The sequence below is a fragment of the Buceros rhinoceros genome, unplaced genomic scaffold (genome assembly GCF_000710305.1).
Source record: "Buceros rhinoceros silvestris isolate BGI_N320 unplaced genomic scaffold, ASM71030v1 scaffold13524, whole genome shotgun sequence".
In the NCBI taxonomy this organism is placed as follows: domain Eukaryota; kingdom Metazoa; phylum Chordata; class Aves; order Bucerotiformes; family Bucerotidae; genus Buceros; species Buceros rhinoceros.
This window is the reverse complement of record NW_010410122.1, coordinates 13,131-26,465: the sequence shown is the minus strand read 5'-3', so window position 1 is coordinate 26,465 and position 13,335 is coordinate 13,131. Positions and strand designations below refer to the sequence as shown.

The following is a 13,335-nucleotide window of genomic DNA, read 5'->3' as shown; positions in this document are numbered from 1 at the left end:
TAGGGGGGAGGAAGGGGGTTGTGGCGCCTACCCCGCCTGGCGGGAAGGGAGGCCTCCTGGGCCCGTGGCCCTGCCTGGCATCTTCTCCTTCCGCGTTAGACCTGCCCCGTTTGTTTCGCGGCTTTACTCCGCAGGGAAACTCCTGGCCCCCATCACCTGCATGGGAAGTGTTCTCCCAGTCCTCCCGCGGTTTCCAGTCTTTGTACCGCCCTTAACGCGTGCGCAAGAAGCGTTAGGGAAAAAACCCAACAAAACCCATCTCCTTGCTCTGTAGGCTAGGTACTTGCTTAGAGGAGGCCCATAGTATGCGAGATGTTGCTGTGTTTGCAGAGGGGCTGCGTTTGAACACCGCAGCTGCTAAAAAATAGTTTACCCAAATCAGCGTGGCTGTGTGACAGTGTTTACATACAGTAAAATTAGCTGTAGAAAGGTGATCTTTACTCTGTTACAGTTGCCGTCTTCATACCCTGTGAATGAAGGAAATGCACCCTACGTAATCAGGCAAGCTAATGCTTAAGTATGCCTAAGCCAAAAATTTTGAGTTTGAAAGTGAGCTATAAACAGCGTTGGACCGTATGAAGCTTCAGTTGATATGATGTGGAATACTTTTTGCTGGCTTGCCTGAAAATTTTAGGCGAGTGAAACAACAGTAATGAAAGTTTTAAGTTTTTGTATGAGCTTGCGGAGTTTTTGTATGCTCTTGTCCGTGTAGTTTATGTGGGTTATGTGCAGGTTTCAGGGCTACATCAGAAGTCATGACGCGTTTGCCAAAACCAATAGCGGTAGAGACTCAACCTGTTTTCAGTGACCACTAGCTTGTAGGAAGTCAGTGGATTTTTCTTTTTTAATCAGTTTGTTAGGGGTTACCAGGAAATTATGTTTTCACAACACTATACATAGTTAGGAAGAAAACCGGTGTTGTGTTGTAACTGACAGTTAGAGAAACGGTTACTAGAAGTCTGCCTTCCCAACTTATTCTTTGGGAACTGGGGAAGGAACCACAGCTCTACATCTGTAAGTTTGAACCAGTTGCCTGGTTTATTTGAAGTGTGAAGAGCTCTGGTATTGTAGCTGGTTTTAGGGGAGTGTGTTAAAGAGTGCATGAAAAAATCAGTCATCAACAGTATGTCTACTGTAACTTTTTTTTTTTTGCTGCTATTTTTATTGAGAGAAATTGCAGGGCTTTGGATAGGTAGAGGCTGCAGGGTTGACCTCTGAGGGCCAGGGTGATGAACTGCCCAGTACTGGTCACAGCTGGATGCAGCTGTCTCTGCCACTGATGAAAACGGCCTATCACACACCAAAATTTCAAGCAGGGTAGCTCATGGTACCTGTGCTCAAGTGTACCTTGAGCCGCAGCTGTGAGGTGCAGGAGACACGAAAGGATGCACAGGAAGAGTACATGAGGAGGTAATGTGAAGAGATGTGCTTGCAGGTCTTGGAAAAAGGAACCACTATGTGCTGACCCAAACATCCTTCATTTCCCGTTGCCTCACTGAAGGGAGGGCTGAGGGCAATCCACACAGAAAACAAGGGAAGTTGATAGTAGGAAGGCAGGAGACCATGCTGTCGTCGTTATGGGGCATTTCATGGCCTCTCCACACTGGTCAGCCCTGTAGCACCCTCAGTTCTGAAACCCCGACAGTTATGCCCAATACACTACCTTAAAGTGGCTTTTGAAAATAAAGAAATTATGCCACTATGATGCTTGTGCTTTAAATTTGTCATAATAATAATAACATTTTTTCTGTTCCCCACAGAAAAATATACTAGTCGAAAATGATGTAAAGATGGACAAAGATGGTCTCACTGATCTCTATATTCAGCATGCCATTCCCCTGCCTCAGCGTGACTTACCAAAAAGTAGATGGGGGAAAATGATGGAAAAGAAAAGACAGCAAAATGAGTTGAAAAGTGAGAGTAAAAGGTAATTTAGCTTTTATTGGGCTAGACTTGAAGAATTTAGGACAATGCATTTAGTTTTGTCTTTGTTTGCCTGATTAATCAAACTTGTGCAGCCTTTAGACACTGTTACAGTTCACAGAGAAAGCCGTGTCAGGTCTCCTCTCTCGGAACTGTTAAATTCTACTACTGCAATAATAGGAGAAAGGGAAGATAATTTTTTTTTTTTTGTCATCCAAATGTTATTAATGGTATCTAGTTTGTAGTGCTATTCATAGAATCATAGAATTGGTTTGGTTGAAGGGACCTTTACAGGTCATCTAGTCCAACCCCTTGTAGTGAACAGGATCATCAACTAGATCAGGTTGCTCAGAGCCGTGTCCACACTGACCTGGAATGTTTCCATGGATGGGGCATCTACCACCTCTCTGGGCAACCCGTGCCAGTGTTTTACCACCCTTGTGTCTAGTCTAAATCTCCCCTCTTTTAGTTTAAAACCATTAACCCTTGTTCTGTTGCAACAGGTCCTGCTGCAGAGTCTGTCCCCATCTTTCTTATAAGGCCCCAGTAAGGTCTCCCTGGAGCCTTGTCGTCTTCGGGCTGAACAACCCCAGCTCCCTCAACCTTTCTCCATAGCAAAGGTGTTCCATCCCTCTGATCCTTTTTGTGGCCCTCCTCTGCACCTCCTCCAACAGGTCCGTGTCTTTACTGAACTGAGGACTCCAGAGCTGGATGCAGTACTCCAGGCAGGGTCTCACTAGAGCAGGGTGGAGGGGCAGAATAACCTTCCTTGACCTGATGGCCATGCTGCTTTTGATGCAGCTTGGGATACAGTTGGCTTTCTGGGCTGCAAGTGCAAGTTGCTGTCGCACATCCAGCTTTTCAACCACCAGAACACCCAAGTACTGCAGGGCTGCCCACAATCCCTTCATCCTCCAGTCTTTACTGGTACTGAGAGTTGGTATTGATTCTTCATCCCCCCAGCCTGTGTTCTTACTGGGTTATTGGTACATTTCAAGATGCCTTATAATGAAGAAAAATTGCTTATATTTTGTTTCACCATATAATGGTTAAATAATAATCATATATGGAGTGTTAAGAAAAAGTACTAGAAGCATGTTTAATTATGCTTGGTCCCTCAACTGGATTGGTCCACTCTAGAGCCAGGGGTATATGCTGCAGCAGTTTTCTGTGCTTTCTGAAAGAAGTGTTCTGCGTTTTTGGTAAAATCTGTTTGTGGTTGATCAGAAAGCAAAATCTTCCTCTTTACTGCATCTCCCTGACCTTGCTCCACACAAGACTTAACTTTTGACGTGTGATGTGCACGGGTGGTGGTCTGATTTAGCTTCAGCAGTAAATCCTAAGAAAAGGTGGATGGAAATTCTCATTATGGTTTGGCGGTATTACAGCTTGTTGATTTCATGAGTCTGTTTTAGCACTACTGAGGTTTCTAGCTGGGAAGAGCTAAACAAATTCTGTCAAGTGATTTGTTCTTTTATTTTTGATAATTTTAAAAATTTTTAGCAATGGGTAGGACACTGAATTGACTTGTTATGTCAGGTGTGGGATTTTTTTTTCATGTGCATTAAAGGTTATAGCACCTCTGTTTGCAACTTGAGGATGAAAGCATGAGGTTAATGTTTGAATAAAAAACTGTTGGTGTGCTGAAATAAGTGCAAAAGAATTTTTTAATAAAGAAATAAAGGTAGCAGGCCAAATGTTTTTGAGAGAAGGCAATGTTAATTTTTAGATGGGAGAATGACTTCATCCAGAGTTTATATGCAGAATACGTTTAGGGGCCTTATGTTGGTACACTAAAATTCGTTAATGGTTTAAACTATGCAGTAGTTGCTGGGAAAATAGTGAGTGAAAGGAGATCTGTGTAAAGTACCAGTCTGCTTTTCTACACCAGTGGCGCATAGCACTTAACATCTAGCATACTAGGCTTAGTCTTTTACTCTGTTCTTAGGCAGTTTTAAGATTTTCCAGCAGTTACTGGCTTTGTTTGTGTTACATCTTTCATACTTAACAAATGTGCTGGCAAAATATTGTCTAGAAGAGTTCATCTTTTCCTGCTAGTGTTACTAACCCTGGCGAAATAGACTTTCAGTAAATAAAAGTTACACAGAGAGAACTTCAGTTTTAGTGTATTGATGGAAGGAATTGAGGTAGTTCAGTCAAATTTTTGGATGTTCAAATGTTTTCCTCGTAGTTGTGCAAACCATTTAAGCAGAATCGACATGATGCCATTGTGTGGAGGAGGAAGTAGAACTTAGCATTCTTGTTTTTAAAAGCATAACAAAATTCCTAGGTATCCTGAGGCAGTAAGTTATGTGCAATTCTGAGATGGGAACTAAATGTGCTGTTCGTTCGATTTAGGAGTCAGGTAAACTGATTGATTGTATGAACAACAGGAGCTTTCTGATGAGGCCCTCTGTGGAAAGCACAGCTTTACAACGTGCACTGGAATTAACAGGAGGCTTGGAAACTTGATCAGCACAGCTCAGTGTGCGCTTGCCTGACCGTACTAGTTACAGATAGGATGTAAAAACGCATTGAAATTTAAAAGTCAGTGTTGAATATTGTGTTTAGTTTTCCTGCTGGTGATTGATGGCATGTCCTAAAAGACTTGCTGAATATTGTCAGGTGCAGTGACATGTTATATGTCAGTAATACAATCAAATATCTGAGGTCACAGATGATGGTTTATACATCTTATATGAGCTCGCAGATAATCATACCAAATGAAAACAAATGCAGTCTATCCAACTTCAAACATTTCAGAAGGTATTTGTGTTCAGGGACAGTTCATTTTGCAGATCTGTAAGATCATCTTGCCTTCTGGAAGAAGGAGTTTGGTATGACTCTCAAAATGGGTATGTAGTTTCTGAAGTGCCATCAAGTCTGAAGACTCTCACCTGCAAACTCTTATTCTCCAGGAATGCTGTGGCTGTGCATGTTCAGAACTGTGGCCTTGGTAGAGCTCATAATTTCTCCTTAGTCATCTGAGAGGCCGCTTTGCCATCCCCTCGAGAACGGTTAATGCACTGATAATGTTGAGTTCAATATTGTAAAACATGGTACTTCTGACTAATTTCAGATATTCACAGGCCTACTTTTATAACAGACCAATATTTAGGATAATCAGGGGGCAGGAACTAAAACCTACACTTCTCTCTGGTTTTAGGGTGCTCGCTTAAATACCGAGTTAAGCTAAACTAGAATAGGAGCATTTTTCATTAAATTGTCCTCATAATCAAGAGTTACTCAGAGGCCATCCTGACTACACAGGTAATCATGTAAAACAGTGGAAATCCAGTTTGCCCATATAGAGGAGCTTTTGCTTCCTGTAGTAAATTGGTGTTCTTTACCATGTGCTTCAATGTAAACTGAAGTAAGCTGAAGGATTAGAGCATGCCTTCTGTCCAGCTGGCCCAAAGTGTAGCTAGAACATTTCTCTAGGATGTAGGAAATGCACATTGAAATCTAGGTTTCACAGAGTGTCCTGCAGGAGCAGACATCATTGCAAAATGTTTTTTTTTTTTTCAGCTGTTGGCTAGTATCAGTGTCCTCCCCCAGAAGAGTGCTGGCTATCATGAGTCCTGCTCTGAAGTTTTTAAGCTGCCTGTACTTTATATAAAGAAAGACTTATTATATTACAGAAGGTGACTGAAAAAAAAGTATAAAATCTTTTCTTTCACATAGTTCGTAAATTAGCTTTCCAGAAAGATTACACACACCAAGGTTCTGTGTTCTTCTGTGAGCCATGTATCTAAACATTAGATGTGACAGTTCTTGATGGTACATCATCCAAATTTCTTTTGGAACTTTCCCAAAGTGTTTCTCTGGGAATGTTATTTGTGTTGTAGCATGTGGTCATTTGTGCAATTCTAAAATTCAGTTTAGAATAGATAGCAATCCTCCTAGAATTGTAGTTAGTTCCAGTCTTGCCGGTCTTCGCCAAGATGAATTAAAAAGAAACCAAACCCAAAAAACGTGTCTAGAAAAAGCAGATGTGTTATATTACAGAAGGTGACTGAAAAAAAGGTATGAAATCTTTTTTTTCACATAGTTTGTAAATTAGCTTTCCAGAAAGATTACTGGGGAATGTGTTCCTTGTCAGGAGTGTTGAATAAATTCTTGGTCAAAGCCCAAGTGAGCAAAAAGTAGTGTGTTTTATTTTTGAAGTGTGTGTCAGCTTTTTAGGCTTTTCAAGTGAAATCATAGTTTAATGGATGTGTTAAATATTACTGTTTGTTTCATGAGTATTAAACTGAAAAAACATGCCTGGCTGAACACTCCTGGTCTTGGAAGCTAATCTCATTTTGTAGAAGCTCTCATAGTAACCACATCTACTGTAGATATAAGCCAGAGTTGCATCTGATCTCATAACAAACAAGTCCCAAATGAATTGAAGGTCCCTTTGTCTCTACTGGTTCCAGGAACCTGATGAATAGAAAAAGAGGAGCATTATGTGACGTATGTTGCTGTGAGCAGATAGTAATGTAGATGTAAATCTGAGCTTTCTCTATGAGCTCCTAAATTGTGATTCCTTTAATTTTTTTTTTTTTAAAGAACACCCTGGTCTTGACAGAAATTGTGCAAGGAATGAGGAATTTCTTAATACCTGAGGTTTCTTAGCAGTTACTAACCTAATGTTGTTCTGAGTCAAATGAATCAAGTCTCTGTGGCTTATTTTGAACTCTGTGCTGATACCTGATATCAGTATTGTCAAACCCGTTAATTACAAATTAATTAATATATGTAATTGTTGAAAACAATATAGTTTAACTCCTATTCCTCTGTTTAATATGAGATGATTAAACAGTAAATGTATACTGAAACCTCAAGTTTTTAAACAAGAATATTATGTAACTTAATGGTGGTTTGGTTTTTTTTATGTGATAAATCTGTTCTTTCTACTTTGTCATTCTTGAGCAATTCTTTTTTAAAACTCTGCAATCATGTGGAATGAGCTACGATAACTTTGTGCTTTATTTTTTGGCGGTCGGGATGTTTTCTGATACTACTGTTTTGATACTAATTTGATAGTGTTCATGAATCAGTTGTTACTAAATTGGCCAGCTCTGACTATACATAGGCTTAAAGACACAAACTATTAAAAAATAAAAAAGTCATTAAATCAGCTTCAGGGTCCTGTTCAAAGACCATTTATTTCAAAAACAGGTATGCTTTTTTGTTTAATGTTTTTGTTCCTTCTCTAACAGTCTTTTAGACTATCTTAACATAATTTTGAAGTGGAATGGCAACAGGGAGATTTAGAAGTATCAGAATGTTAGATGCTGTAGGTAGAATGATGTAGGTAGGGTGGGACACACTTTCTCAAGTGTTCACCCTTTGAAATGCTTAACAGCTATAATCTCTAGAATATCTGCAGTGGTATAAGCATATAGTGTTTGGTTGTACAACTGCAGAAGGTTCCCTGTACAACCGTCTTTGTTGAGGAACACTTCATCACACAATCCCCTGTCCCCTGCCTCCTTTTATATTTTGAAAGCAATTTCTATTGCCTAGGTTTGGAGCAGCTTAGAGTTAAGGTTAGTATTTTGGGATATATTTTAACTGTAGGCATGTTTAAATTTGTTTTCATTACTCATGTCCTGGATATGCTATTTTTGGATCATCTAGCTTGTGTTTCTGAGAATTTTACAATTTGTGTTTTCAGTGTCACAACAGTGGAAGGTTTAAGAAAACGGCCGTTAATTGTATTTGATGGTAATTCAACAAGTACAAGCATAAAGGTGAAGAAGACAGAGAACGGAGCTGCTGATCGCCTAAAACCTCCTCCAGCTGGAAGCACCACCAACACTGTTAGAAGATTATCAGTTCCTTCAAATGCCTCAACGTACATTTCAGCCTCTGCTTTATCAGAGGATGCTAAGCTGGAAACAAGGAATAACAAGGCTAAGCAGAACAGTATTTCAAAGACTAACAGCAATGTGCTGACTAGTATGAAGGTGTACCCTTTGTCTCCAGTACCAGGAACTACTGTCGTGAAGTTAAAGAGAGCTGTTCCAAAAGAAGAATCTGATTTGCCGGTATGTACATTCAGTATCTTGTTTTGCAGCTTATTTTTAATTGAAACTTGCAGGAGCCAAAGACAGACCCATGAAAGAGTTTTCAGGATTACTTTACTTTGGAGTAATAGTACAGTCTTTATTTAGAAGTGGGGGAAAAGAGTAGCTGGTTTCGGAAAGATTAGAAGGGAAGAGTTGAAGTACTTTGAAGTACTTGTCCGTGAGAAACTTCTGTGTGAGAGAGGCAACTTTGTAGAAAACGTGTGTAATTTTAAAATGAGTAAGTAGGTAGTACTTAAGGTCGTGCTGGTATCAGTCAAATAAACCAGAAACAAAATAATCCTGCTGGTAGGTCTGAGAGAGAACAATGTGAGTAGCCTTAAAGGGAGAAAAAGTGGTCTGTTTTCTGTAGTAGGGAAGAGAAAATGGAATGATACTATTTGTAACAATCACACTTGAGTGGTTGAGTAGGACAAGCTTCGATTTGTCTAAGTGAGGGAGGAGATGTTACAGGAACTGAACTGAGATGCTGAGAGCTGTAGAATATATCCTTAGAGGAAGAACGCCATCTGTTTTAGTTCTCACATAGGAATTGGCAAGCTAGAGAAAGGAACTGGATGTGAAAATCTGGAGAGCTGCCTAGGCTGTAGGTCTGAACGAGAAGCCGTAACAACAAACTGTACTAGTTGAAGTGAGAGGCCAAAGGTCAAGCGCTCATTTTGAGCCATGGTGATCTTAATCAGGTACCTGGGGCTTCTATAAGATGTTGAGAAAAACATGTTGATACCTCAAGCAGAAGGGTGCTATTCTGCAGTAGAAGACTGATGACTATAAAGGTAAATAGTTACCTTATTTCTGCAAGTTAGATTCAGCTGCAAACAAATCTTCTGTAGAGAAGTGCGCTGCAGATGGGTGCAGAATGAGGCTGCTGAGCTGTGAGAAGGGCTGAGGCAAGATGTATGAATTCAGCAGGGTATATCTTTGAAAGTGTAGGTAATGGTGCTGAATGTAGCTCCCGGTTGGGGAGAAAGATCAGTGGTTATTTTTGACAAAGGTGTGATTCATCTTTAAGGGCTTTTCAGTGAACAAGGAGCAGTGGGCTGTCTCATCTATAAAACATGCAGTGAGGCAGGGATAAGTCCTATATTTGTGTTGTGTTCCTTCATGATACAAATGAAAGAATTTTCACATTTCCACTGAAAGACAGGAGTATCTGGAATGTCTGAACTTCAGAGGAAGAAATTGAAGTATCTGTTCTCAGTTGAACTGCAGGGGGAGCTTTAGATATACAGCGTGCAATGACATTGATTAAATTTTTCTTAGGACACCAGGCCTAACTTTTGTTTCCTCAATATTGTCTCATGAAATGCTTTCTCTTAATCTCTTAAAAAAAATCCTTTTATGAAAGAATGCAGATAATATCCTTGCTGTGTGGATTGTTAGGTCTATTAAAGGACTTTTGTTAAACACAAGCAAATAAACATGAGGCTATGTTCTGAAAAACAGCTTTAGCAGCTTTTACAAGAATCATGGCTGAGACCCTGAATCAAATTTATGCTGCGAGGTGTTATATCCTACTACCAGTATTACTTACTTATTTTAATATTTAGAAATCTTCCAAGAATAGGTCAGATCTGAACCTACAGAGCTTTTGAAACTTCTTTAGTATACACCTCACAGCTTCTTTATATTTAGTTTAAATGTTTTGTATACACAATGATGAACACTTTTAAGTGACAGTGTGTAACTGACACTCAGAAGCTATGACCTCTGACATTTGGTTTTCTACCTTAGTTGCATTTTATGTTGTTCAAGTTAATACTGGTAATTTCAGTCATGACTTGGTTAATGTTGGTTGGACATGTCTGAAGGTAGGTGTGTTAGGTGTGAAGGTAGGTGTGTTGCATGGATGTTACTTTACTGTCTGAAATTAAAGAACATGGTGTGAATAGTAAGTGATGCAGCTGGAAAGAATCGATATACTTGGCACGTGGCTGTGGAGTGCAAAGCTTGATGTGTTTTCAGTATAATTGCCTTTTCAGGCAAGTGACTGACTTTCAAGAAAACCGAAGTTCTGGTGCTGAATAGCACAAAACTATTGCTCTGATCTTTGGGTCTAATTCCATTACATTTTTCAGTGGTTACAATCTGCAGGATTGCTGTAAATAAACTAACACCAAAACTCTTAAGGAGAGGAGAGATCTCTAGATTGCATTCCCCAAACCAGTGTGTTGCAGAATATTGTTGAAAACTCATATACCTGTCTTTACTCTGCTTGTGTGAACTATTAAAGCTCAAATTTCTCAGATTATTTTTTTTTTTTTATTTTAGAAAGGGGAAAGGTAATTATTTCACTACTTCAGTCTCCTATTGTTTTACTTTGGGCTCAATTTCTTTCTGTTTTCTTGGAGTGGGGCTCGAAAGATGAATTAATCTGAAGTTTTGGTAATTATTCATTTTTTTTTATACATGTCATTACAAAGGAAGACCAACTTTTCCTTCTCTTTCTAACATTTTCACTATTCGACAAAAGTAGATTGGTTTCCTAGTTATATGTTGGGTTTTTTTCTTAGACAGTCCCATTTCAGCAAGGCAGTCTGAAATAACTTTAGAAGTAGTTTTGAAACTTCCATATGTACCTGTTTCTAAGCTGCATTATTGAAAAGTCTTTTCCCATGATTAATAGTGGGATTTAGAAAAAAGAAATACTTACGATTTGCAGGTACTGAAATTCATTGGCTTTTTTTAATAGCCTCTAGAGAAGTTCTGTGATACTTACTTTTCTCCACAAGATGGCAATAGAAAGCTGTTGTAGTAGCAGATAGCTGAGTACAGCAGTAGTCAGTACTAGATTTGAATATGGCAGTTTTAATTACTAACTTATACTTCTGCAGTATATATAAGAATACTTCTATGTTTTCTTGTATTCCAGAATGACCTAAAGCCTACGGAAGCAAAGAAGAAAATCCAGCATGTTACATGGCCATGAAGTAGCTAATGGTGCTTGAAACGTAGATGTTACTTCCATATTTTCAAACAGATAAGTCATATTTAAACAGTATAAGTATGATTCTTTTTAAACCCTACAGGGATTCAGATTGCTGTGAAATTTTAACAAGTTTAAAAGTTCCCAGTTGTAAAGCTGGAGTCATTATCACCAGGCACCTTAAGAGTGTCTACTCTTGCACAGCAGGTAGTTCATTATTTCTTTTAAAGGTCGTAATATTAAAATATACTAAACTCCTCACTTTTAGTTCTCAAGATTATTATAGTTCATCTCCTGCATGTCACTATGATTCTCACATATAAAGAATATATCTTTTTTTTTTTTTTTGATTCCAGTAAGATTCAGTTTTGTTCCTCTTCTGGTTAAATATTTAAAATAGGTATTGTGTTTCAGAGTGATCCAAAGAGCCTTCCTGGCTTTAAAAAGTTAATTCATTTAGATGAGAAAACTGACTATTCTGCTGATAAGACAATTTTTTTTCTTTTTGTTGCACAGAACACAAGTGTAGAATTTACAGTGCAAGTTAGGTTGGTAATAAGAGATGAACTATTTTAACAGCGTTACTTCAAATTGAAGTTTCTCTTATTGACGTGTGACATAAGAAATGCACAGATGGAAGTATGTTACTAACCGTTTGATATGAATCTTTGAAAGGAAGTAGTGAATGGATTAGTGCCATGATCTCTTAAATATGCAGGCACATTTTATACATGTGTAAGTGTAAAAAATGTGCCAGTGTAGCAAATTTGCTTGTTTTCCTTGTTACATGCTTACAAAACGTGGGGAAAACCTGTGGCCAGTGCTTTGTCAACTCACTAACAGTTGAAGAGGGACAGGAATAGGAAGACAAATACCTTCAAGTACCTTGAAGGCATTAGCACATGTAGTTGCAATCTAAAAAAAACCCCAGCCAACCTGTTTTCTTTTCCTTTTGTAATTTAACATAGATGTTTGTTTTCTGTGAAACTTGGTGTTTTGTCTGGGTTATTGGTAGTGCCTTATAAGGCAGAAATCCAGTTAAGTTGGTGGAAGCATTTTTACTAAATCTCAGTGGCTCAGGGTGAAGCTAATTTAGATCCATTTTAGATATGGATGGAAAATAATATTAACAATCCCAGTCATAGTAAAACAAAAAAAAGAATCAAATGTCTGCATTCACTTAGTTGACCCACTAAAAGAAGCTGTTGGTAGTGATCTGAAAGCTTGTTTACATTTTTAATATTGGTTAATATTGAAACCAAAAACTGTAGCTTAATTCATTACTGACAGAAGTTCTCTATTCACTGTTGTGACATAAAAGGCACATTCTCAAATGCTGTTAAATGGTAAGAATGTGTGTTTTGAAATGTTGTGTGATGTTTCCCTTCTACTAAACACTTGTGCAGTTTTTGTACTTGAGTACAGGAAACTTTAATGTACATTTTGTATGTAAAGAGTTGTCTTTTGAGTAGCCTTACCCTATTTAAATAAATACAATTAAATGAAAACAAAATGGTGCTGACTTGTTTTTGTGATGTAAATAAGTGTGTTCACTTTCAAACAATTAAATTTCAGTGGACTTGAAGTGATTAGAACTTAAGAAAAAGCTTACAGGGTAAAAGGCTCAGTAGCTGGTTTTGAGTTTTAGCAGCAGTTAGTATCATGTGAAGTGCTGGTCCTTGCACTAGTGTAACAGGCTGGTAGGATTTTGTTTTGTGGGTGGCTTCTTGATAGTGGTTTGGAGTCTAGGCTTTATTTTGTGGTAGTTGCATTTGCTAGGAGCACATGTGTGTTGGTATGTGTTAAGGAGTGATATTCTGAACTGTACTGGAATAATGGCGTGATGCTGCTATTGCATGGTAACAGTCTTGTTTTCAGGCCAGTATGCTTTCCAGACTTGCCACGTTTCACCTACCTTTCCCCAAAGCTGGGATCGTTTTGCCATCTGTTTTAATGCTTGAGGGGGGCAAGGCGTACGCCATGCCACTCTCACTGCCTTCCACTACCCCCTTAACTACCAGTAACCCTTCTCTTAGCTAAGTACTAGAGCGGAGTGGCAATGTGCTAGGGGACTGCCGTACTGCAGAGGATAGAGTACGTGAGGTGCATGCCCTCCTTTGGGAGACAGTGGATATAAGAGGGATTTTTATGTCTGTTCTTTACTACCTCCTTCATCATAGAAAGAAGTTACCAAAGGATAGAATTTAGTCATTCAGTGAGAGCAGATTGGCACAGTGTGCACTTCAAAAATGTCCGCCAGACAAGTTCTTCAAAAGGTGTACAGTAAACCAAATCTTATCTGATGCATCCGTTTAGCTTGTTGAATTAGTGAGAGAGGAATAACCTACGAGTACTTCACACTTGGAACAAAAAGATGCAAATCCAAGAGTGGTGGCAGAAATTAGGAGT

At 38.8% G+C, this 13,335-nt stretch overlaps 1 protein-coding gene across 1 annotated transcript in view; it reads left to right on the top strand.

Moving 5' to 3' along the window:
• The window catches only part of LOC104492886 (chromosome unknown open reading frame, human C2orf49), an 11,579-nt gene extending 329 nt beyond the window's left edge, over positions 1-11,250 (top strand). Inside the window, exons 2-4 of the mRNA XM_010135490.1 lie at positions 1,761-1,927; positions 7,589-7,961; positions 10,873-11,250. Coding sequence (XP_010133792.1) covers positions 1,761-1,927; positions 7,589-7,961; positions 10,873-10,929 — 597 coding nt within the window. The 3' untranslated portion in view covers positions 10,930-11,250. The remainder of the gene's footprint in view (positions 1-1,760; positions 1,928-7,588; positions 7,962-10,872) is intronic.
• The last annotated feature ends 2,085 nt before the right edge of the window (positions 11,251-13,335 follow it).